A 27,413-nucleotide genomic window follows, 5' to 3' on the forward strand; every position below is an offset into this window, starting at 1 on the left:
GTTTCCACGTTTACTTAATGTTTTAAATAAAACACAAGGATCCAGTGCTGACTGTCCGGCTCCTTAAACGGTGGTTCAGATGGAAACTAAAATCCTCATGTTCTTTAACACATCCAGTATTTTAAAACGTTTTTCAGCCTTGACTAGTTTTTGTCAGACTTTATTGGATGCATTCCGCCCCCTGCAACCCTGCAAAATTTAATTCTCTGACAGGATTGTCACCAGTTCTCCTAAGAACAACTATTTACTGTGGTCATATCTTTCTTTGCACGAATGGTCGCTGCCATTGTCTAAGAGCAAAGCGCGTTTTCCAATATGTCAAATATTTCTTACACTCTTGTCCATTAGTTTACTTTGATTCACCCATTTTAGTTTCACTGAACTGTGAACGTTGAAAGCGCTCCAGCCAAAGGCTGTGAAAATAATGTCTTGTATTCATTTGACTTAAATAAAATCAAGAACCTAGTATGCACTGCAGAACTGCCATTCCAGAAGACCGATAAATGCGGTCCATACTAAGAAATTTGAAAAACACTAAAAAACAATCTAAACTTTACTGATAACGCCAATCTGTGTAAATCGCACAGTGTTGGGTGTGTCGATGAGACTATAATGAGTAGCAGCGTCCACATACAGAATTTGATAGCTTTCAAATGCGACTTATAATATCTGCTCAGAAGTTTTCCAGTATTTACACAAGATCTAAAACTGTGTTTGAACTGAGTACCATGGATGTGTGGGTTTGCCACTGCGCCGTCGGAAGGAATGGTGTTGATCATCCGTCTTTCATTTAGCTTTGTCATCGCAAACTTCCGCATATAAATTCGTTGACCGGGTAAAGTCCCTTGTTGATATCCGCTTGCTTTTGTCTTTATTTTGGGACTGTGCAGCTACCCTATCCATCATTGATGCTATTCACTTTTGTGTTTCCACGCGTTTGCGACTGATTCTACATCTGAAAATTGCCATCATTACCATTGGGTTTGCTTACCTCACCACCGCATTAGACTTCGTTTATCAATGGTCTTTTGATGTTGATAAAAAATTAGTAGCCGTGAGCACTTCAGCTGTGTGGCATTTCGAAACTTGCTGCGCGGGAAGATTCCTTACACAGGTTTTGGCACACTTATAACTCTCTTTTAAGACCTTCACAAACCTACTGAATTAGGTTGCTGAATATTCGTTGGAATTTTTTGCGAGATCAGTAAGAACGTTCTTCATAAAGTTCACTCACGAGTCTTTGATGCTTATCAAAGAAACGTCATCTCATTCAGACATAACTGTAAGGGATTCTTTGTAGGATTTCTGGCATTCTACCTAGATTAAGGTAAGTGTTCGTTGGCTTTGTATAATTTTTTTTACCTAAGCCCTACAGATACACGAAATTTGCGTGAATCAAGCAAACATAAGCCCAACAGCACAATAATCACAAGTTATATAAGACAACCATGACTGACGTGAGTGAATGAAACAAAATTAGTTGGAATAAACTCTAGTAAGACGAGAATTTACAGTTAAAAAGGTCGGAGAGTTGACCTTGTAGAAGAATCAAAACTCTTGCGCATGCGTGAACAGCTTAATGGTAAATGAATATAAAGTCGCTACAAAAGGGAACATAGATTTACGAGCAATGTCTGTCCAAAGAGGATGTAATCTTGACTTGGCATAGCTTTGAAAGAGAGTTTAAAGCGTAACTAATCAAAGATGAAAGTACGCGTCCTTTTACACAAATTGTGAGACTCTAGAAGTGCGTTTCAAACATCGAATGAGCCCAAAATTGAAAAATATGTATAACAAAATTTTTTATCCGTCAACTTTTCTCGCATTCGTCTTGTTGCTTCGCTTGTGTTTGTTGTTCAATAAGCTGTGACCAACATAACGGTTCCACCGTGGTATCATCAGGGAATGCGCCCAGGGTTTGAATTTTCTTTGACTGCGTCCTCGCCAAAACGTCAGAAGCGGACGACATTCTAGGATTTACATCAGATGTTTGAATAAGGAAACTTCAACTGATAATTCTGCGGTGTATAAATAGTGCATAAATAGTGCCAAACAAATTTACCCGAAAAACTACATACAAATGAGGGTATAAGTCCAAGTCGGAGGTTTTCACGTAGTTATGAGAAAGAATTCAAAAGCACCAACCATTTTATTTCATTGAAGTTAAAAAAGATGAGCACCAACTGGAAGATAGGAATGTCAGGAAGTAATGAGACTTGTGGCCCATTTTTACGGGTGGAAATGTGTGGAAATGGTTGGCTCAGTACTCTGAAACATCTAAGATTAATAGTACATTGAAAACCTCTTGTTTTGTAAAACAGCTCAGCAATCATCCAAACCCTCAAAAGGTCTTGCTCAAGACCTTTGTATGAAAGTTTTTCATCAAGACAAAGTATAAAATTGCTAAAGTACCATGAAATTATTGGTTGTCAAGTAGTTTTCTTTATATTATGTTTACCCAAGCTTTTATAAGTTTACTTCATGAAGATGCCGGATATACTAGTCACACGTTCATAAACCTTTCATGTGGAATATTGCAATACAAACTAGTTTTCCACACCAAAGCGGATGAAAACGACTAGAACAAGCGTCCGATATCACCCGCTTTAACATTTGTTGATGGATGTTAAGCAAACTACCGTCAAACGGTGAGACTACGTTTTCTGGGTTTTCAACTAGTCCCTCCTATTTACTATCCTTATATGTGTTATGTTGCAAATTCGCTGTGAACCACATATAGAAAACAGTAGTTTTTGCTACCATGTTATTTCAATAAACGTTCTTAGAACTTTCAAAAACATCTAGTCTGGAGTAGCTAATATCATTGCGTTCACTTGACTAGGTGCTTCCCCATACTGATTTTATTTTGACTCTGCAGCTATAAATCAGCGATACATCGAATTAGTTTAGATGACGACAAAGCGCCTGCCCTTGAAGGTTGATCATGAGTACTAAATGGGACAGAGCGCCAAGTGCTCCGCTGCAGCAAATCGTAAACAAAGAATCTAACCTAATTTGTTTGAAACTAGATTGCGGCTATCTTACATGATCCAAATAGGTTTTATCGGGCACAAACGGTTATGTAAAGTATAGCAAACATCGGACTTGACGGCTGATGAACAGACCAAATCAGGTACTGAGTTGTTGGAATTTTAAGTTAATTAACTGGTGGTTACGTTTTTGTCTGTCTTAAGAGGCGTGCATTTTTGGGAACTCCGTTGAAATCAGCAAGGGTGACGTTCAAAATCATTTGTCCAAAAGATGGACAACCTAGTTTTCATAAGGCATTTGAAATGCCCCAGGAATACTTTGAACCTTTAGTATCAGTTTAGGTAAGTGGCTCGCCAAATAATGCGAAAAGCTTTGTATGTTTTACACTGTAGTGGATTAAATGGCATGTGGTATTTTGGAGCCAAGGTTGCACTTGTGCAGTGAATTCATCGTGTGATCACAAGTAGAGTCCCTATACACGGCAACTTAACAATACTACCAAGTTATAAAGGGGCTACCTAAAATACGGAGCAAGAATATGGAGTTATTATTTTTTAGGTTTTGAAAAGCATCTGGGGCTGTTCTGCCTGACAGCACTTGTCTAAAATGTGTAGAGGTAACAAAGCAGCATCAAGGAAGGACAGTGATCAAAGCACCACAAATTGTGCGACCCAGTCCTGTGAGAGGGGAAAGGTTGCTGTCGGTTCTTTACTAATCACTAGAAGAACTTTATCGCAAATAATAACTCGTTGTGTGCTTTAAACTGCATCACCGTGTTCACAGAAGGGTACTTGGACTGGAAAACAAGGGAGGAATTTAATCATTTTCTGCATTATACAGAATTCGCCTCTCGTGCACACAACTACTAATTGAGGCACAGTAAACTGATCAAGACATTTAAGAAAAAAGTCGAAGACGTCGTGTAAAGGAGTGCCGTTATAGAGCTAAAAGTGAAAGACTGAGGGGTTAATTCTGTACAGAAAAGTGGTCTTTGGTTAATGCTAAGGTAAATCCATATGGTTAAGTTCTCAGCCGCAATACCATTAATACTAGTCAGAATAAATAAGGGTACTACCAGTGTGTTTCATACACAAGGCAGGATTTCCTTTCTGTAACCGTAGGTATAAAACTCATACTGCCTCTGTAAAACAAGTCCTATAATTTGAGAGATCTGTGGGACACCAGTTCTGCCCTCGCAGGCTTATTTAATTCATATGACTTGAAATACTGTAGTCAACTGTTCCAAATTAGGTGGACTTACGATACTTCTTCCCCTTTTGTGAAGATGTTTTTTCCTCCTGATAGAGTCTTGTGGCATTTCAAATATTGTAGCTTCTGGGAAAATTTTTCAACGCACATGCATTTCTCTTCTGTCTTGGCCCCGGTTCTGACAGAGTTGAGCTTTGACACCAGACGATTGTCTATCATGCGATTTGTTTTCTGTATCGATGTGTCACTCCAGTTTTCAGGAAGAAAGCTGCAATTTGGGAATAATTGATGATTTACAGTATTGAAATTATAAGCAACATAAGCTGAGTCACACCATAAATTTATGTAATAACCGAATTCACTTTTTTCAAAGGCAAGTATGAAAATAACGACCCACGTTGCTTGTAACGCAGTGCCTACGTGGTCTGGCATATTGATTGGACAAATTCCTGTACATTGAATTCTAAATATGATTAAAGGTAACCTGCGTTTCTTGGTCTCAGCTAAATAACACCTTTTCCAGACGTGGTGATTGTAGCACTGAATGGCGCTTATTATTAGTGGGCTTCATTGGTGACGTTAAAATCCTTGCTGCGTTTGTAGTACCTTCTGTAAATAACCGACTGAAGAAAAAATCCAATAGTTCTGTCTCAGTTCAAGTTTGTCGTTAGTAGAAAAGGCACTTTTCTAGTATGAAATTGTGATTGTGGCAAAAGTTTGCTTAATCATTGATTCTATTGTCCGCATCACAGTGAAACCGGCCCAAAAGGCCCAGTTCTTTTTCAAATGCGATAAGCCTTACTCTTCGAGTGTGAGCATTACCCAGGCTTCTTACAAACGCTGTCGGCTTACTGGATATTCATTGCGTATCATTCAGCTGTAGCATCCGCCTAGCTGCAATGCCACCTGAATGGAGCACGAGGGATGAGATACTGTCAGGGTGCTCAAGCATAGATAGGGAAAGTCGAGACGCAGATGTCGGGTTCAAATCAGTCAGTAAATTTGCACTCTAAACACTTGAGCCATCTCGCCTCTTACTACGTATACGAACAGGACAATATATTATAGGCATCGTAGTCAACAGTGTCCATATTTACTAGACTAAAAGTCAAAAACAGTGGTCCACTTATATGAAGTGTATTCACGGAACAAAGTCTGACAGTATTTAAGAGGGATAAGCAAGAATGACAGCAATGCAGCATGCACAACCGGTTCTATTGCCTTTCCTCAGAATATAGTCTTGGCATAGTTCCTCATTCTTTTTGTTTTAATTGCTGAAGCGTTTTGCTTTCTTCTTCGCTTCAACTGTGAAACCGTTTCGCCCGCTACGTTGTTGAATTTAACGGTATAGAGCTGTTTTCATATATATAAATATATACTGTGTATACTATATACTGCAGATGTATATACTGTATATGTTTTATATTGTGGATGGTGCTTCCAGGTCCATATATTACACAATCAGGATTTAGAGTTTATACAGGTTTTGCCTCCGTCCTAAGTCACCACATAAGCCTGCATCATTTGTGGCACAACGATTTATAGATATATGTGCGTCAGTAGGCCAGTTCGATGCGGTACTATATAGAATGAAACTTACGATCTCAACTGACCATCAACCTGGGTTTGTTCACGTAAAACCCACAAAGGTTTTTCATTAGCAATAATACCAATGATAAATGTTATCGATTTTATTCCTATATGGCGGTTTTGACGGGAAAGTTTACTTTTTACAGAAGAGATTCAAGCCAAGTGGATGAAGTAGTAATCCGTTTATAAAAACAACAGGATTGACTGTGCGTTGAGAAGAGCTCACCACTGTCCCATCCCAGTTGACATGCTGCTGATGTGGATTGTTCTGCAGAGCATATAGGTATTTTCGATTTATCTTTAGTTGTCTCTTACACATAATGACGCACTGTGCTTCTCGGCTTTTCAGCACAGACTGGCATCATTTACACGACAAAATCTTCACACTGATAGCATTCATTCAAAGAAATTCCGCACGGTAATTTCCGGGGTCGATGAACTGAAGAGAACTATGCGTAAAAAGTTTTGGAAAAATAAAACAGTAGAATGGGATATACCCTGAGCCCTCCACCGGAATTTAAACCGAGCTTGAGGAACGACATACGTATCGGGCTTGCTAATTGTACGATGTTCCCAAGGTTAATCGAATTTCATATTTCACGGCTTTTCATTACACTGACTTGCGAACGACTTCGGAAAAAATCTACCAATATCGATGATGACATATTTTGTGAAGAAGTTGCTTTATCGCTGCCGCTAAACAATGATGAGCAATGGTGTAGTGGTTTCGATGATGATAACAATGAGGGGATCAATATGACGTGTTTAAACCCTCAATCAGTTCGAAGAACTCAGTCAGACTCAGTAAGATCCTCCGTTGTTTTCCTTTTTCAAAGAAATCCATAGGTGCGCCCGACTGAATGCAGTTTCTTTTCACAGCTGACACTTGATGGATGGCCACAAACGTGTAACAGGACGTTGGCTTTTTCAGAAACGAAACTTCACTGCCTTTGGTAAACGTAAATGCCAAGTCCTTGCGGCTTTTTCCTTGTTTCTGTTCATTGTGACAATTCGTTCATTTGATGGCGTACGCGTTGACGTATATGCCGACATGTTTTTGGTAAGCGAGAAGCACAGAGTAATTAATCTCACATAAAATCCACTAGCTTGATCGGAAATACTAGGTATAAGAGAGTGAACGGTATCTTTTTCTCTAGTGTTCGGGATCTGTGTATAATGAATTTACATCCCTCATCAATCACAACCAGAGCCATTTTATTCTTGTTCTTGCCTCATTCAGGTAGTAATCACACGCAGTAGTTGTTTATCCACTGTATAACATGACAGCCATGATGTAAACCATAGAGCCTATAAAAGTAGAAGTGACGTGTAAAATTCGTACTGTATCTGAAATGCACGTTCCAAGCACAGCATACTGAGAACAAAAAGGTAATCCTGATATAAATTGAAACTATCCAGTGGTTTAGGTGAGTGAGGACACGCTAGTTGGCATAGGAACTAAACATACAGTAACATTCATTCAGTTACCAATCAGTACAAACTTAATTTACAGAATAAAGTACACAACATACTCATCCACCGTAGGTTTAGAGGCAAGTTGGATTCCTGGACCTCCAGTTTGTTGAAAAACTGTAGGCCCTTCCGCTGGAGTGACTACCCCTGTTTTGGACTCGCGTTTTTTTGCGTCACTGTCGTGGCGCTCCATTCTGTTCTCTAATTTGCATCTCTCCAGCTTGTCTCTGATATCGTGCTGTTGTAGTACCATTTTGAGGTGCTCCTGGTTGCGTTCAGTCCATGCCACCATGGCTTTTGTTTTACGAAACTGTTTTTCCGCCCCATGTGCTTTCAAATGCCTCATTGTTTGTGCCAGATGACCAGACGTGTTCGTTCGGATAAAGTCGCACAGTGGAGGCTGAATAACCAGAAACAAGGGGAATTACTTTTACATTTCTGTCAGTGGAACGTTAACATATCACCTAGGCTGTCAGTTCTAGATTTTTGTCATCGATTCGAGGCAACAGAACACGTAAGCAGAAAATACGACGTCAACTTCAAGGTCAATGAGGAGTCTTAATCGTGGGGACATGTAAGCACAAAATATCTGGTGACCAAAAACGTAACCCCTCATCCAGATCTAAAATCTAATCGGTAAGTGGTAACGGAAGCAAGCGGGCAGAGCTTAGATGATTTCCTATATTTATTCAGAATTCAGGCAACTGTGCATTTCATTGTCATATGCTTGGTCACCATTAGATAAAGAGACATCATGGTGTTTGTAAATGGAGTTATCACTCAAATTAATGAAGGAATGAAGGACGTTTGGCAAACTGTTTGCACTACTCGGCCACTAACGATATAAGGCTTTATAGACCATATGCAGAATAGACAATAATAATCTCTTCTGAATGATCTAAGACGAGAAAGTATGAAGTATAAGATTTCCTTTACCTGGAGGACTACATCAAAACGTACAAGCAAATTATATTTGTATTGTAGCTCCAAAATGTGTGACAGAGCCTGCTTGGAACTCGTGGATGTGTAAAGATGTAATTTGCTTCCGAAAAAGCCAGAATTTCTTTACATAGAATTCACACCTTGTTAATTATTTATCGGCTCTATCCGGATGACATACCTTAAATATGTGATTGAAACATTGTCATCTGAATAAGCAATCCAACCTGTGGCATTCAGCAAAGAAAATTATAAAAAACAGGTTAGTTTCTAAAAGTGCATGCTAACGCATGAAGCCTTAACGGCAGAGTAAACTAATCTGCGCTTCAAGGAACCACAATTTATCTGGGAACCTCACAATACACTTGCACGTGGTAACTGCCAATTACACGTCTACGGGCATGAACCTCGAAACCGCATTCGAAGGGAGTGGCATTTGCAGGATTGAAGTATCCCGGTAGAACAGGACGACACGATCAATGGTAAGATGAACACTGAAAGGCAAACTGGACCACCTTTAGTAAGGCATCCTAATGACAACAAGCAAATGACTGTCACTTACACCCCCTAGTACGTTTTAATTACTTCGGGCAGTCTGCAAGTTAGGTATCAGCGTAAGTGTTCTTTGGCACATAGGAAGAAGATTCTCATGGAAATTTTATTATGAGCTTATGAGAAATGCCGAATGATGAACAATAAGAGCTCACTTCAGCACTGATATTTACCATTATGCTGTACCGAGTACACACTGTCAAATATCCGTTTCAAGGTGTGCTGTGACACAAGCATCTCATGTCAGTTCGTTGTATAAGGAACATCCGCCTAGGGGGGACATTTTGAGCATTCAAAATAAATCTTTCAACGGGATAGATAGCATTCCCAATAAAGGCCACCTCCGCAAAAGCAAGTAAGCATTGTTATGTATTCTTGTTTCACAAGGGCGAGACATCTAAAGTATCGATATTTTAAACTGATACTATTGGTTTACTATGCTGGAAGCGACTTTCCAACTTCGTAAAACTTCAGAATATCCTTTTTGTGACACTATGTACAAGAGTATTTTTGCGGGTGGAAATTAAGCCAAATTGTCGTCTGTACCAACCGACTGCACACCCACATGATCGAAAGTGTCACTTTACAATTGCTGCTGTATATCAGTGAGAAAGGTTCTGCCGGTACACTTTTCTTCAGGCGCTGAAGCCAATGGGGACGACAGAAGTGTTCCAACAGATTAAAATACCTATCCAAACTGTCTAATTGTAACACACTACGTTCATGTTTGCTGAAAACTTTTCAACAGCCCACGACTAACCTCGTCTTTACTGGGCCTGCACAGGTAGGCACCCTATTACGACTTTTCTAAACCCTATTTCCTTATCCAACCCAAACTGAACAGAAACCGACAAGAACGGCCATCTTCACGTGAAACTGGTCTAGATATGAGACTCAGCTGAATTAAGATGAATCTCCATTTCATGACAGTCCATTCCAACTGAACGTGCTTCATCAGGCCACCCCATATTTCAATTGTTACGATATTTAAGATATTGCAATATACTGTCTAAACGCAGCGCGAAGACAAACTAAGAGGGAGATTTAACCGGATTCAATTGATTCTCCTGTCAAAACCAAACTGGCGTGCAAATGAGTGCGTGTGTTTCCAAACCTATCCACACCGTTATTTTCACAAGCATATTAAAAAGGTGCAATTTAAAACTCCGCACCGGGAGCAGTAGAAGGAGAGTGGAGGGTAGTGTTGTGGGGCCAAGGTGATGCCATATGAGAGGAGTCAAGCAATTTGACTGTAGTCCCAAAAATTGCTGATCAAGTCTTTATCAGCCTTGCCGGAGCAGAATTACCGTTAGCAATTGGATCCATTGTGACTGAACGACATGGCCCTCGAGTCCTACGAAATTCTCTCTTGCATGGGCATCCATGCATAATTTGCCGGCAAACTTGACAACTAAGGTTGTAATTTGATATTGTTTGCCCCTTCAAATTTAATCCTGTTTTGCTTACAAGCTGCTTTGGTGCAAAAGTCGAACTAGTCTAAACTTTGCGTTCCATTTTATCCGGAATTGTTTGCAAAGTGGAGATTTTTAGGACCACTGAGCAAGTTACTAAACTTGACTGTGGCCCAAAAATTTAAGTCTCAACCTTCAGTGCGTTGGAAAGTTTCCTCAGAACATCATCAAACATCGGTTTGAGCAAGTGAATGCTATGCATGTTGCACCACCAACGAGAATGTAAACTGTGTTCAAGGCTTACCAAAATATATACACAAAAAATGGAACAAATTCATATCTTTCCATAAAAGGGAAATTTTCTTTATTCTTTTAAGCGGAGAAATATAAAAACTCTACCTATTCAAACAGATTTTGCACAAATGTTTTCAACCAGAACAATTCAGTCAAACAGTAACAGAGGCTAGTTGTGGGTGAACGAGCGACTGGGCATAGGATAGTTGGTAGTATTAGCGGAATGGCCAACAAATAATTACGGTATCAACTTTGAGACCACAACTGAATTCGCCCGTCAACGATGATGAGACCATTAGACGCTTGCGCATGATTTCAGTGTCGCAGATGGTCTGCGCGAATTTGATTTTGGGGCTGTATGCAAGTGTTAGACACCGATGTGGACCGGAGGGCAGTAGATCAGCAGCGAACTTGCAGAAGCCATTTGGAAGCCATCGGCCAACCACAACGAATGGTCCCGCAATGAATACCGGCACTTGTGGATTGTTTACCACTAAAGTGACGGTATTATCCGTCAGGTCCTATAAGTTCCAATATAATACTGCATATTCTCCAGTAGAGTATCATTCAAACACTGTTAGATGCAGCCCACCAGTTCACCACTGAGGTGGTAATAGGAGACTTGGCGGTATTCTGTTAACCATATGGATAGTTAATTTATCGTTCTTACAATCTCAGTGCCGGGCAGATGAGTGTATGCATTCATACGTACGTGATGACTTAGCTTCAAATAAGTCCGATCAAATGCGGCTCAATCCAGTTGTGTAACCAGAGCCTAAGCTGGATCGTACGTCGGTTCTGGTTAAGACAGTGCGTGGAAGCTGGTCAACCAGGCTGAGGAAGTGTCAGAAGGAACATAATGTCGCCATGGCAACCAAACTCAAAGAGAATAAAACGGATAAAACAGCACCGTTAGTCATGGGAATTGGCCGTATCACGCCAACAAATTAGGGAAGGTTTCAATGGACAGGCCATGACATACAAGGAATACGAACAAGCCAAGCGTTTTCAGTCGTGTTTTATCGTGCAGTTGACTAAGTAGAATCTATATGCTGTGTTTCACTACCTCTAACTAGGTGTTTTGCAATAGACTGGCAATGCGTTGGACGTACTGTTGATTGATGGTAAACAGTTTCCTACTGTGCTCAAAACAAGACGATCATGTTTTATAGCCACAAAGCAGAGCCAAACGCATTATAACTCTAGAGTCCACGTGTTTCGCCAATAACCCATTATGGTAGTTCCAAAAGTAACCTGAGCTGAAAAGCGAAAGATCAGCTTCATAATTAAAGTCTGTCGAGGAAGTACACCTACCTTTGAATCAAGATGTCACTGGTGTTATGGATAGGTGTGTTGCTCTATTTATCCAGCTATGGAGTGATATTCTGCGCTTTGAAGGCATAGAAGCAAAATATGGGCTCCACAGTGACGCATATGAAGGTCAACAATATTAAGCTCTAAACCGGGAGCGTGAAAGGACCTTCCAAAATTGAATTGCCCTAGACCTACATAGAGTATTAAGTACTATTATTAAGGTTTCCCTGCTCTAAACAGCACCCTCCTACGTTCTGACACCAATTCTGAATGTCTCATGACCGAGGAATCGATACAATTATTCATTTCTCCTCAAAATCCAGGGTGTTGTGAGTAAAAGAGCTTCCCACAGGCACTTCCTTAGTGAGGGCAATTGGATTCCGAACCAGTAGATATCTTGAAGTGCTTATCCTCAATCTTGAGTCTATGCACCAGAAGTTTCTTTTGTGTCTTGAGAGCCGTTTTGGAGAGTCGGTAGACATGCGACATGTGGCTTTTTAGATATACTTCCAGGTTGAAGCCGTCACATCTCGATTTTTGAGGTGTCAGTTGCTTTTCAAATCATCTTCTGTCATTGTCGATTATATGAGACACGACGGACTAAACGTTTAAAAACCGGGACCTGTTGTGGAAAAGTTCAGAGCTATTAAGTTGTACATGACCTACAAATTCAAGTGCAGATGGGTTGGCAAATAACCTATTCAGGCTCTGACTTTGGGCGCAAATTTCCATGAAAAATTCCCACATTGGGGGGGGGGTTTGTGGTAGAGCACTTTTGACAGAGGATGCTCTTCAAGGTAAAAGTCAACATATAGGGTCGTTTATAAAGACGTTGGAAACCTGTGTCAAACGTTTGATCAGATCACCGCGCCAGCTGTAAATAAGCTCGCAAATATTGTTTACTCACTACCTAGCGGATGTTCCTCAATAACATGGACTTTTGAAAAGGTGAATGTTCAGTCCATTTGCCCATAATGATTTACTGGTTATCAGTCAACAACATACCTTTTTCCGTTCTGAGAGCGCATATTCTCTTGTGAAAACGGCAAACGTTTCATTAGATTTCTCGTCAGCTTTCTCCAACTTTTGTAGCAGTTTATAGGATCGACTTCTCAGAACCTCCCACACATTTGTGGCACCAGGATTCACTCCAGCATGCAGCCTCAAGGTGTCAATTAAACCTGAGACACCAACAGGTTTGAGAACGCTCATCCGTCGTTCTGATGTTAGAAGAGCCAAGCTTGGACGACGAGCACACTCTGACTTTCGCCTCCTTATAAGTTCAGGTTCTATCGGGTGAAGCAACCAGGGCTTCAATTCCGGATGGAATGGGACCCTTGACCCGTGTAGCAATCCATTTGGATAACCACCGATAGTTAACTGGTCGAAGGGAGCGATTCTCGTTGCTTTCTCTTCGGCTGATGATGTTTTTCCCGTTGGTGTAAAAGTTGGGTTAAAAAAATAATTAACCGCATCCGCACCCCAAAGATTCTCCAGGTATTGCTCGGCAGACGAGGAATGAGTAACAGTCCGTCGGGGATTCTGTGAAAGTGAATAAATTTTGCATGGTCAGCAAAGTTTCTGCAAGCACAATCGATAATCGATCGACGGCAGACGAGGAATGAGTAACAGTCCGTCGGGGATTCTGTGAAAGTGAATAAATTTTGCATGGTCAGCAAAGTTTCTGCACAAACAATCGATCAATCGATCGATCGATCGATCAATCAATCAATCAATCAACCAGTCAATCAATCAATCAATCATTAAACCAGTCAATCAATCAATCAATCGATCAACCAGTCCAGCTATGAACTATGTGCCATAGGCATATTGATTACAACCGCTGAAGTTTCTGCAAGCACAGAGAAGAAATAAACCTAGAACTAACAGATAAAGGTCATTCCTGAAAAATAAAACTTGTGAAACCTCATTGTATGTTTACCCTCTAGTTGCCATCCTTCCTAATTGGCACCGAGTAACAGTATGTGTTTTTAATCTTGGTTTTCCGGTGGGTCCTACCATTTAGTGAGAATCATTGATACGTTGCTTGACTGTCAACACAGAAAAAGGTGGACTACATGTAGGCACCATCCGTTGAAAACAACAATACAGATAGAAGCACTTACAATAAAAGTGCTAAAAGTGTCTAATTATGTGAGAAACATCTGCACGCGCAACAGGAAACTGATCTAGCAGGTCCTTCTTCATTAGCCCACGGACAGTTTCCCCCTCTGAGAGCTGGTCACGTAGGCGAGATTCCGTTTGGCTTATTTTATACTGGAATCCGAGCCGGACGAATTTTGAAAAGTACACTCATTTATATATCAATTTAGTTTCCACTCAAGACTAAACTGGTACTCTTCTGTGTGATATTCTTTAACTGAATGTGCTGCAAAAAGGTCGCCTTATGTTTTATTCGACAGATTGCAACACATTTCCAGAATGGAAACTACTCAAGTTTTCTGAGAATTCTTCGACAGCCCGCGACCTGCTTTGCTTCAATTGTGGATCATCAGGGAGGCGCAGTCTTTGAGTTTCAATAGTAGTATCCTTTGTGAGTAAATCCTGTAACATTTCAAATATCGTACCAGCCGAAACGTGAGAGGGCATTTGTACAGCACATTCAGGTAAAGAAAATCATAAACGAGAGATTCACTCGAGTCTACCATGAAAAGCCAATCGATACGCTGAGGAGTGCATAGAAATCAATCTAATTTAGCCAGAAAATTAGAACCGTTTTGTTACAGGCGCTGAAGATTGTTATGTTCTAATTAATCCCTGAAAGCAGTGTGTATATGATCAGCAATGCAAATGTACCGCACTGACTGTCACTCGGCCATATATAATTATGAGCTGACTCTTTTTTGTGGTCTTCGTTTTCTGATAGATATACTTAAGAGACTGTCAGTTAGGCATCTAAATGAAGCTGTTTAATTGGAGCCACCCGTAGTTTTGCTTGTCGCCTCTGCTCCGCCTACAGCCCACATATTTTCAGCTTTTGTTAAGCTTCAACTGCCGAATTTCCAATTAGATGTGGCTTTATGCAGGCAAACCTGCCGTAAGCCTACTTAGCGCGAATCTCCTGAGCGAAACCCTATCATATCTACTTCGCTTATCCCATTCAATAGGTGATTCCAAACACCACCTGACGTGCGCGATGACTTTGGTCAAACAAAATACCTTCAAGCGTCACTACTCTTCAGACTAAAAGACAATGCTTAGTGAGCAACCGTTTTTGGGAATAACAATGGTTTGACTCAAAATTTTCCTATTTTCGGGTTACCAACGGAATACGACGCACTTATAACTCTGCCCCACTAAACACTGGAAAAGAATCTACCTAACAAGTTTTTGTCCACAAATTCGTAAATGATGCTTTTAAAAAAGCCAACAAAAAACTCTTTACCGCTGTGCAAAGATGATATTAATTTGGAGTGTGATTGACCAGACGACTGGAATACTGAATAAAGAACAGGTTTTTTATTTGGAATATTAGGTCCAGGTGTTATCAAAAAACCAAGGAGGTTCGTTTATCAAGATTCAAAGCGTGCAACACAAGGCAGTGTGTGCACAGAGTTGTCTCTCGTGGGGATCGTAAAACAACATCAAGACTCAACGCTACAAATCCATGTAAACAAAAGCTTAGGCATAGCAAAGAAGAAAAAAACACAAATATGTTGAGTAGGCAGTTTTGCATCTTCTGAGATGTTGGATCCCATTACCTTAATAAAATAAAACGAGAAAGCATCAAGAAAGTTTGCGTCCATGTTTTTCCCCAAGTGCAAGGAACCAGTCAGCAATGTGGTACTTTGACTTTTGAACTGTAAATTTATAGTCGACAAGATCCTTGTTTTCCTCCGAAATATTTCACTGTCCAAATGAAGTACTTATAGGCATATGCCAAAGCACGTGCAAAAATAAGACGTGGTGACAAGCACAGAGTGTAGATATTTCCTTGTTATTGTTAAAAAAGATGGAACAACAAAAGAGTTTTTCTGTGGCGGAATTCGTGGGCAAAACGTTGGTGTATTTCAGCGGAAAGAATGGCAAAACATAATTATTTGGCAATGGGCGATAAGTAAATGTGTACTCAATCCAAACTGAAGTTGTGTGCTACTGGAACCTTCTAGGGCATATCACGACGCCTTAAGATCTATTTACCTGCAAAATAATGAAGCGCTTATAGATGTAGCGTATGACTCCTTCAGAGACGTGCGCTCAAATCTGAGTGGTCAAAAAATGAGTGAGGACTGATAAAATCAAGAAACGTGAGAGAACTCAATAAAGTTTAGCCTATTATTTGCGTGAAACTTGTTTGTTTGTCTCTAATAAATAAATTTTAAATAATTTGTAAAGGGATTTGATAGTTAGTAGGCTACCATGTTCAGATGATATGAAAAGGCAATTAAAATTTCTTTGAAGCAGAAAAATCAGAATTCATATCTCTGCAGTGAACGGACACGCACTGTGAGTTTGTCTTCACTTGTTGCCTGTTTGAACTACAAATGATTAAGATAGAGAATTCGCTGTTCATTCAGACTGATCGAATCCTTGCATTAGATTACTTTGCTAAATTATAAACAGGCAACGGAACTTTTCGAAGAACGGGAGACAGTGGACCAAGTCCGCTGATCTCACACCAAAAAGGATTTACAGTGGCCTAAATACTAAATTAGGGTTAATCAAGTTTTTACAGTCACTGATCTGTAATACGGTTTCACTGGATTTCATCTAGAACAGTAATCCATCTCACGTTTCCATGGGTTCATGTTATGGACTACCAGGCTATATTGCTGTTGATTCCACCAGTATTTCTGAGCATTCTTCCTCGAACTTGGAGTCAAACACGGTTTGAACGTGCCACTTACGAAACTTTTATAATTTCCTCTGATTACTGAAGTAGTCATATTGAATCTTGGTATAGTTGCATTAATCTGGCGTTAACGACGACTAGGTCCGAGAACTGGAGTCGGTTGGGTTAAGATTTACCGAGCTGTGCACGTTTCAAAACAGCTTTCAATTTCTCTTTAGATAGTCGGACCTATGTACGCTTGAGCTTCAAGGAAAATTCTGTGTCAGAGGCAAGGACAATACAGATAAATGGTGAATGGCAACCATCATCCCAAGTAAACTCCGCCCACACAAAAATCCAGTTTATGTTTCATTCAGAATGCTGTGACTGCTTCCGACCTCAAGACGTTTGAACAATCAGAGGAAACAACGTTACGTTCCTTAACATAGTACACAGTAAAGAAACTCGGATTGTGTGGAACGTTCTGAGGGTTTCTCATAAAAACAAAAGAAGTATACTATAAAACGTATGACCCATAGTTAATAAGAATTTTCAGGGGGACATTTCGTTTTTATCTGGCGCAGATATTTAACACGCTTTGTTCTAAAGGCCATGCGATAAGTGACATCTACATAAAAAATAATGCAACTTGATAGGAAAGCAAATACTTAGATCGTCAAAGATGAATCCGTAGCTGAAATGATATCTCAAGCATATAAATGACTTACAAAACGGGTACTTTCAGGGTTAACGCTCAACCTACCCTCAAACAGTGGAAATTTTCCTATTGGTTGTCGATTATCATCGCCATCGTTCTTGACAGCAACGTCAGAAAAGAAAACTGATGCATCTGTCTGGTTCTTTTGCTGTGTGTGTATGTATTCTGTAAATTGCCCTAGGATTACTCAAAAAGGATGCTTGTTTACTGCTTTGCTGTTCTAGGACCATTCAAAGATATATTCCATTGCTTAGAAAACTATCATCCAGGCAATGCATTTGGATTACAAGATAAACTACTTGCGGATAAGAAGTCGAAGGACCTACTTTTTTCTTATCTGCAAGTTGAAGCTCTTTTGCGCGTCCACCATCCACCGTAGAGAAACTTTCCAGAATGGATACCTTTTTGACCATAGTATCCGAAAATATCGGTTATGGTGAAGCTGAAATGATTGACGATAATAGAATATAGCCATAAATGTTTACTATTGTTGCATCATGAAGTTTAAATTGATAATAATACTGATCCGTTTTTTTGTTCACACCGCATGTTCTTCATCGTCTTAGACAGCATTCCTTGAAAGAAAAAACTGCAGACAATAGGGTGTTAAGATATCTCTTTAAGAAAAAACGTATGAACGGTCTTTAAAGTGATGATCATTAGAAGAAAGCGGTTAGAATGGACTTCTCTAATACTGTTTTCTGAACTTTAAGTTCGATTTAACAGATGTTTTGCCTTTGTTCAAAAAGGTAAACAGAAACTATGGGATGTGTTGTCAACTCAGTTTAACGGGAATTTTGTATCCACAGCAGGGTTTTCAAAATGTCGAACAAATTCGTGTTATATCGCAAAAAAGCTTTGCTGGTAACTTCGGGCAATGAGCTGAGTTTGATAGTGTTGTGTCAACCAGATAATCACAGTTCCGTTTTACGATTGACCCCGTACGTGGAAGTGTGCATTAAAAGTTATTTGAAGACAGTACTAACAATAAAATACTTCCTAGGAATACGATGGTTAAGTTGTTGATTTGCTCAAACAAGACATAGAATGCAAGAATGGAGTAGCAGGCTCAACTAAGAAGGACGCAGTTCATAAAAATAATGCCATCTGTACAATGAGCAACAACGTAACATGCAGCACCATATAGACGGTATGAGTTTCACATGCATATAGGGGTCTATCATGAGGTATGTGACGGTTGCCAAAACCTCTCAAGTGCCCTACGAAAAATTAGGCAAGCGAAAAACGTACCTCACAGTATAAAACAACTTTTGTGACCATCCACTATAATTATGTAGTTTAATTACAGATAGGTGTGTAGGTAGCACATCTCACTCATGAATTGCCAAGCACATAAGCAAGCAACTTCCACGAGCTACTTGCGGTTTTAAATCCTCTTTTCTAAATGTATTTGACTAAACTATGTTTATCGACTTTAGGCTCACGAAATATTGGCAGTCTAGAACTTTAAACAATCGCACAATTTATTGTGTGAACTGTGAGATAATTAAACCTGAAAATATTTCGGGTTCATCGAGCCCACTGGGCCAGTCATTAGGGAATTTTAGAGAAGTACAGAGCATTTCCATGGTGATTTTCGATCACTGAATTGCGGTTCTCTAAAAGATTTACTATTAGCAAGTGGGGGTACTTTTAGGTTAGCAATTGACATACAGACAAAAACATCCGCATTAGCCAAATAGGCCTGCTTGCACTGACTGGAACCATTGAGAGATGGAGACTGTCTACGGCCATCGCTGTAAGTTGAAGTGAATCATAAAGAAGGACGTGTATACTAAACTGGCGTGCGCGTAAGTGTAGTTGACAAAATGTATAATGGGTCTACCGCAGTAAGCCTATTCTTCCAACGAGATCGACATTAAGTTCAGCCCCATGCATTGCTGACAGAAGTGAAAATAGCGGTAATCTACTACTAAAAATCTATGTAAAAACAGCAAAAACGGAGGAGCAAAATGTCGCACACATATGTAGTGTCATCAGATTATTTTACGATTTAACAGCTTGGTGTATCCAAATTGCCGTGATTGGAACAGAAGTCCTTTAGCTGCAGCGTTTGAAGAAGAAAACTCACTTGTATAATCTTTTGTCTTCAGCTTTAAAGCAATAATTGCAAAACACGATAAAAACACTGCAATATGCCTTAAAACAGGCAGATCAGAATGACAAACGGATAACAACTGCATGGGATAACTGAAAAAGAATGCGGTTTCTGCTTTGACGCAGAAGAAGCAAGATCAAGTAGGCAAAGTAAATGCATTTTGTTACCCGAGCGAATGATGTGGGTCCCCTTAGTGGATTTTAAACTGGATTTGTTTGCACTTTGTACGGAGAAATGAACCAATAAATGATGGGGTGCTTTTCTTGGCCACGTCTACGAGGATAGGAAAAATTTATACTTCGTTTTCGAAAACGTTTGGTGACAATCGGTAGATTTATTGCTGGGCAACGTCTCGCTTTTGACACAAAAGCTTTGTCAGGCCAAGTGACTAGGTTCCGAGGTTGATCGAGATTTAAGGCGGAAGGAGAACCAATCAGCTAAGTCAAGCTAAATCTCTGTTGGGTGTCGGCCGAGGGATTTTAGTGTGTTAGAGTGGTTGAACAAGTGTTGGGTCGGTGGGGAAACTTACATGTGTTTGGGTCCTGCCTAGGGTCTAGTTCTTCTGGTTCGGTTCATTTGATGGTTCCTCTTGAACTTCGTTTGAACCTTCTGTTAGTCTGTGTGGGTGAGCTAGTGCTAAGAAAGTTGTATAAGAGGGATGCTGTGACCTTTGGTCGATTGGGCTTTCCACCCCTACCCCCCGGTTTTTTCCAATGATCCTAAGTGGATTGACAACCACACCGTCACGTGTCAACTCGGATTATCTAAGACCGCTTTCCATACGCTCGCTGGCTCCACACCCTCGATTCTATTCACGCTGTGTTGCTTAGTGATTTCCACCGCCTCGGCTATCAGCCGTTGTGGTGTGAATCGCAGTCCTCGTCTTAAGACTTCCACATTCTCCAGATCTATTCTATGTCCCGTGTCTAAGGCATGTGCCGCCATCGCTGAGTCTTTGACCAGCGTTTGGTATTCTTCTGCATTCCTTGGTGGTTTGTTAATCCTTCTTTTATGCTCACCAATCCTGGTGTGCAATTCCCTGGCAGTTTGTCCTGTGTAAACCTTAGCACACTCGTTGCAGTTACTTTTGTACACACAGCCTCTAATCCTTTCAGCCGGTAGGGGATCTTTCAATTGGACCAAAACTGAGCGTAGCGTTTTTTCCTTCTGAAAAGCTACTCTAATTTTGGCTAAGTTCAACAATATTCGAATAACCTCCGATGTCCCTGCTTTATATGGAATGACTGCTGTGCCAATCCATTCCTCACTGGGTCTAGATACTGGAGCCAATATCTTCCTTAGTTGTCGCCTAATCAAACTCACTGGGTATCCTATTTCTTGAAGTTTGTTGGCAATCTTGATTTGAGCTGCCGTCCGGTCGATCTCTTCTGTGCACAGCGCTCTAACTCGACGAAACATCGATGAGACAATGCTGGCGTACACGGACTTTGGGTGTGCTGATGAATAGCTTAAGACGGTTTCCGTGTCTGTTGGTTTCTGGTAGACAGTCGTTTTCAATTTTCCACCAACCTTGTGTGTTGTACAGTGCAGAAAGGGTAATGTGCCTGATGTGGACTCTATCTTCATGCTAACCTTAATGTGTGGGCTTAAACTATTGAGATAGTCGTGGAAGCTGTTTACTTTGTCTCGTTGTCTCGTATCGTCAACATAACGCCAAAAAACTTTGAGTGGACAATGATATCCGGCCAAAGCTATTTGTTCAAAGTCCTCCATGTAAATATTGGCTAAAACTGGGGATATTGGAGATCCCATTGCAAGGCCTTGTTCTTATGAGTAAACAGTTGTGTCAAAAACAAACTTATCAAGCTTCAAACACACTCTTATGCCCTCAACTATTTCATCCACCGAGAGCTGTGTCCGTTCCCCGAGTGTCGTGTCTGCCAAAAACAACCTCTTAGTTACCTCCATAGCATCTGCCCTAGGGATGTTTGTGTACATTGATATTACGTCAAAACTCACGAGGACTTCGTCCATCTCCAAACTAAGCCGTGCGACCTTGTTGGCAAAGTCATACGAATTCCTAATGAAAGTGTGTGATTTCCCCGTGAGCGTTCTTAGTATACTAGCTAAGAATCTGGCCAGTTCATGCGGCGGCAAGCCTATACCATCCAATAATGTTCTTAGATAATCCGAGTTGACACGTGACGGTGTGGTTGTCAATCCACTTAGGATCATTGGAAAAAACCGGGGGGTAGGGGTGAAAACCCCAACAGACCAAAGGTCACAGCATCCCTCCTACACAACTTTCTTAGCACTAGCTCACCCACGCAGACTAACAGAATGTTCAAACGAAGTTCAAGAGGAACCATCAAATGAACCGAACCAGAAGAACTAGACCCTAGGCAGGACCCAAACACATGTAGGTTTCCCCACCGACCCAAAACTTGTTCAACCACTCTAACACACTAAAATCCCTCGGCCGACACCCAACAGAGATTTAGCTTGACTTAGCTGATTGGTTCTCCTTCCGCCTTAAATCTCGATCAACCTCGGAACCTAGTCACTTGGCCTGACAAAGCTTTTGTGTCAAAAGCGAGACGTTGCCCAGCAATAAATCTACCGATTGTCACCAAACGTTTTCGAAAACGATGACTACCTAATCGGTTTCAAGTATTTTCCACGTGGTTAAAAATTTATACCTTTAAGGCAAGCGGATCGCATTCTACACAGAAACTTAATCGATATTTCACATGTTCCTTGCGCCATGCAACCATGATTTACACATTAGCTCGTGTTACAAAAAGATATTAAGAAGGCACAGGAGAAATCTAATCAAAACCAGCCGTGCTATTATATTGAAAGTACATTTCCAAAAATACCAGATCGCGTTGTTGTTGAATTGAGCCAACGGATTTCGAGTACAAGAATTCTATCTTTATCGGTTAGAATTATAGCTTTTTTGCGTTCCTTCATTTTATCTCTATTAGTTCTGTTTTCTAGGGTTAGTTGTTTGCCTGAAATAAAGAACGTTTCAGCTAATCGTTTAGCTTTTCAATTTGAATTTTGACGGAATTTGCCTACATACACTTATCGAACGTCATTTAAATTTGCTATCACCACGACCTTCTATTACCAATATTAAGAGGCTTTCTGACATCGCAAAATGATAATCAATGAGTTACGTAGCTTAAACATTCTGTTGCTGCACAATAAGGTCGACCGAAATGACATGGTTTAGTAGAATTCTGTACAAATGACAATTTTTCATTGTCCTCACCGCTGTACAACAGTGTTGCTGTCATGTACTGTGGCCGAAAGCGTTAGAGAATGAAGTACACGGGCAGCTCGTAATCAACTGGTATGTGTTAACTCTCCAAACAGCGATAATACATAGTCTTTCAAGGCACTCCTGCCAAGACGCATGTATATATCTGATCAAATGGTGCCTCGCACCCGTTGAATATAGCTTTGCTGTCTATCAAAAAAGCTGAAATCTTACACAAACTTCTCATCACTTTCATCAGCACAACCTCTAGTTTATTAGAGAAAATTTAATTTCTCAAAAATCGAATTAGTATAATCAAAAACGTAATAATTGTCCGATTTTATTGCGCTTTAGTTAGCAAATAATGGCAAAATTGGAGGATGCTGGATGATTTTTCAATTGCGCTCTAGGCAAGCTGGGTAAATACAAGAACACAAAGAGCAGTATGATCAACTCCGGGATTTTTACCTTCATTTGTTGGTTAACTTTAGCCTCACTACTAGGTTTGGTGTAAATAGATTTTTGCACGGTGGTCATTAGGCTAGTGAAACAAATAAATTTCTTGGATGAAACTAATGAAGTAAGCTCTCACAAAGCCTCAATTGTTTTGAGACCCCACAAAAAGAGCCTACCGGTAAAAACGAAACACTGCTTTTTAATTAACTGTAGGGCACAAATAGGAATCAGTCCTTTATTTACGTGTGCAGTCGAGCGGACAACATCGTGTACTTTTATTTCATTGGACTAGGTTTGAAGTCCACACAAAGTGTTTTGTACTTGCTGTTGCCAAGTAGTGACAATTTGGTTATGTGATCCAGATATAAAGACGTAAGAAGAAACTGGCTCTATGCAATGGAAGGATATACTCACATGCAACTAAGCTGGATGTTAACGGGAGACCCATGTTATCCTCTCTTTCATGATAACCAAAGAGTCAACCATTATGCAGAAAACGTATGAAAAATGTGCTCCGTCAAAAAATAGCCCCACGCTAATTTTTGCAGTGGTAAAACGTCGGCAAGTGTGTAGCTTGTAAGAACTCCTAGTTTCCTCTTCTTTTCTATCAAAACAGTATTTTTTGGCTAAAAGAGAACCGAACAAGAATGAATTATGAAACGTCAAAAGGTAAGCATAATAAGAGTCGCATGTTGTATGTGGGAGCATAGCTGGTTGCCTTACGCCTCAGCAAGGTCCTTTGCAGTTTTACTTAAATACACTGAAATTTAAATTTTTTCGACGGTTATAAAAAATTACTGACTTTATTTTTGCTAATAATAAACCATTTATTCGCGGGTGTCTAATAGACTCTTGGCGCGCAAAAAATCAGTTATTGAACTGATATAATTAAATTTCTTGGATAACAGCTTAAAACTGGTTACATATGGGCCCATAGTGTGCATTTATTAGCAATATACTGTATGCAGTGATGTGAAACATGTGCTACGGAAACTGCATAACGCTAAGCGAAAAGTGTGAGAAGAATAGAACTAGTGGAAAAACACTGGTAATTGTCAATTATGGGCAATCTTTGATATCCAGAAAGAGCCTCAGTTGAGCCTCTCAGATGATTTGTACCCTCTGAACAGCCGCCAGATCAATATCCATTTAGAATGATATTGATACTAACAAAGGCCGTACAAACTGGTAAAACACGTTAACTTTAATTTGTAAATCACACAGAACCGCGACGATTACTCTCGGCTTATGGAGTTAGGCATTTTTTATTACCAAGTCTCCCTACTCTGAGCTGTTATTAATCCTCAACTAAAAGCCTCATGCCAATTTAAAAATGTGAGGCTCAAGTTGTTGACTATGTTTGAACCAAAAGGCGTGTTTTTTTCAATAGTAAGCGTTAGCTGCGAGTTAATATATTTGGAGGACCAGGTGCTCCAGAGACGTACATAGAGAGCACCTCAAATTTACTTACTTTGACACATATTACTGGCTGTTAGCACAAATTTCCGTGCTTAGTTGCGGCGGTTTAGGTGATTAATAATAAACGAACTAATGGTGTATTTGAGACTTTTCTGAGTTCACTATAAAAAGTCATAACTTACAGTAGATTTGCTCTGGTTTAGTAACTCCTAGACGTCAATTTTCGTTTTCACTAATCTACACCATTGATGTGTGACAACTGTAACCGTTTTGTTACGAAAAATTAGGCCGCTTTTGTTCTAACGAAAAGTAACTTAGTCTAGGATGAATTATAAAGTGTATGGCTTTAAGGACACAGGGCAGATCTGTGCACAACCGTCTTTATCAGAGGTCTACAGGTACAAGCGTAGAAACCTAGTAGTTTGGATGCAGTCGCAGACGAGTAAACTAATATGTAGTCTGTGAATACTGGTTAGCTTATTTAGCTTGATTTTTTTACTCAGAAAATATCACGGAAAACCCTTTTGAAGTTTGGCCTTTGAAGTAAAAACAAATTTATAAGAATCGCTTGGCTTCCCGGACAGAAAGGACTATTAATTTAGTTGATTTATATATGTCAAATCTTTTTTATTATTTTAATTTGGTAGATTGGACGAAAACTTTTTTATGGATGCTTGTTTGCTACCTTTTCACCGACAGCTAACCAATAAAGGTTACTTTATGCGCGGCAGATCAAACGACCAACAGTGATTATAAATGTTGCTGCGTATTGGATTCTAAGACAACACAAACCGTCTGCGCATGATGACTATGCCGGTGCTAGCACATCCTACGAGACACAGCACGGTGTTTAGATTTATATCCCAGAGTGTTTGAAGTTCAAACACCAACAGGATTGATAGCATCCACCATCAGTCTTCGATGGATTAAAACCTGCAATATAACACTGTGAGAGCTGACATCTTTGAACTTCTTAATCCGTATCTCTACGTTTTGTTGGCCAAATGTCAAACCTTCTGTTATTTAATGGGGCTTGAGTACTTTATAGAACACAACCGGCTTCATCTGGTTGTTGACTCGTTGTGCTTATTGTATCGTGCATTCTAAGCTTTTGGCGTTGGCACTTCTCCCTTCTTGGCTGTTGCATTTAGCCAAACATAGGTTTGAATGTTGAGCATAGTCCACCTAAACTGGAGGTGATTCACTTCCTTTCCGGTCCACCAACACTTGTCTCGGAAGTCAATAGATTTAAGGTAGCATATCCATTAGCCTTGATTAAGGCTTGAAGTCGTGACCCTTTGTTCGTCCGGGCTAGAGTAATAGAAGATGGGCGAGCCACATAATATGGCTGAGTGGACGTTCCGTACTTGTATTCGAACACTTTTCCATTTGATATATTCCTTCCAATAGAAAGAAACGTGAACAACATTAAATACATTAGTTGTGCAAAATGACCCCGCCTTAAGGCTGACGGCCAGAGGTGCTGGTACTTTACCAGCTGTAATTCTGTCCCCTAACAGCAGATATTATATTTACACTTCCACCCCTTGCTGAGCCAGAGGTAGTTATCCTATGGCTCAGTAACCGCTCACGAAAATTATCATCAGTCAAAACAGCGGTAGTGGGAACTACATTTCCCCTATGTGCAATCCCAGGACGGAACAAGCCAATCATCAGTGACCCTGACAGACATGACCATCACGCAGTCAGTGAAAATCAGACATCAAAGCTGCTGAATTCACGTCCTACATCCCTCACTTCATGCCATAGCCGACGAAATGGGTCATTTAATGCCGATGAACTGGCTGGTACACCGGCCCAAATGGCCTTTATTCACCTTATCCTCTGCAAATGCCGCCATAAAACAAGAAGCGCTTTACCCCATTTCGCGTTTTTTGGCAAAAAAACAAAAACACCTTACAAGCAAATCAAGATTACTTTCCAAATTCGACATCCACGTAGTCTGGCATTCCACAGTCATGAATAGATGGATGACGAGGGCCACCACGGGACCCTCTCCCAAAATGAGACACTGTTACTCAAAGCTTCTTAGTGTTGGAATGAATTTTCATTCAGTGCCATCAAGTGCACAAAGGCGAATTTTTTAAAATAGGTACTGACATCTACATGGGGAGCACTCCACAAGCGGGAAAATTAACAGAGAACTAGTCCCACCTTTTTTGACCGTAGGTTCAAAATACATACGAATTAATGTTTTTCATTATTTATCGTCACGGCTAGTCCCCCACATGCTAGGTATCAGAAAAGAAGGACTAAATATCTTGCGCCAGCCTGGCTCGTTAGCAACTACGGTGTTCATTAAGCAGCCATTTGTGATCCTCGAACAATGGAGTGACTAGAACAATGACAGGAAAACATTTGCACAGATTTACTGCCAATAAAGATCAACCGAGTACTCGTGGTGTCCTCTAAAACTTTCATGACCATTGCGGCTTCGAGCTGGCATTAGTATCCTCGATTGTTCAAAGAGAATGTAATATTGACACCCATTCAGAAATTCAGGATTAATTAAGTGTAGTTCATTCTGTGAGACACATACTTTTCCAACGTTGTGTACGAGATTCGTCGCAGTTACAAAAGGGTAGGAATCCAAGTGCACATCGTGTACCCGCCGACGCGCTGCTCGTTGCCATGCCACCGAGGACGTACTCTTAGTTCACGGATTCACGGATTGATACACAGGATCGAGGCTTCTGCTCAAGTTCCCCGGGTCGGTTTTGTTCTTGTCGGTCAGCATCTGTCGTTCGTCTGAAAGGCACAAGTGAGAAAAGGGTGTAGCACTGCTCTTTATGTTCTGAGAGTGGGGCAGTATGCTTGCCAGCGCGAGGATTCGCATAAATAAATGTCTAATAATGCCTTAAACTGGGTTCTAGAAGGAGCGTGGACAA

At 40.4% G+C, this 27,413-nt stretch overlaps 2 protein-coding genes across 2 annotated transcripts; both read right to left on the reverse strand.

Annotated features, from left to right (window-relative positions):
* Nucleotides 1-1,455: 1,455 nt before the first annotated feature.
* On the reverse strand, nt 1,456-17,712 carry T265_14050 (hypothetical protein; the record flags this gene model as incomplete). The annotated part of the gene is made up of 5 exons (XM_009171798.1): nt 1,456-1,970; nt 4,253-4,468; nt 7,323-7,663; nt 12,780-13,316; nt 17,611-17,712. The coding sequence occupies 5 exons, from the start codon at nt 17,695-17,697 to the stop codon at nt 1,811-1,813; spliced, it is 1,341 nt and encodes a 446-aa protein (XP_009170062.1).
* A 3,479-nt stretch (nt 17,713-21,191) lies between these two features.
* T265_06511 (hypothetical protein) lies at nt 21,192-27,158 on the reverse strand (the record flags this gene model as incomplete). The annotated part of the gene is made up of 3 exons (XM_009171785.1): nt 21,192-21,588; nt 25,710-25,815; nt 27,065-27,158. 3 exons carry the CDS (start codon nt 27,156-27,158, stop codon nt 21,192-21,194), a joined length of 597 nt encoding a protein of 198 aa, XP_009170049.1.
* Nucleotides 27,159-27,413: the final 255 nt, after the last annotated feature.

This window comes from Opisthorchis viverrini (assembly GCF_000715545.1).
Source record: "Opisthorchis viverrini unplaced genomic scaffold opera_v5_133, whole genome shotgun sequence".
Classification (NCBI taxonomy): domain Eukaryota; kingdom Metazoa; phylum Platyhelminthes; class Trematoda; order Opisthorchiida; family Opisthorchiidae; genus Opisthorchis; species Opisthorchis viverrini.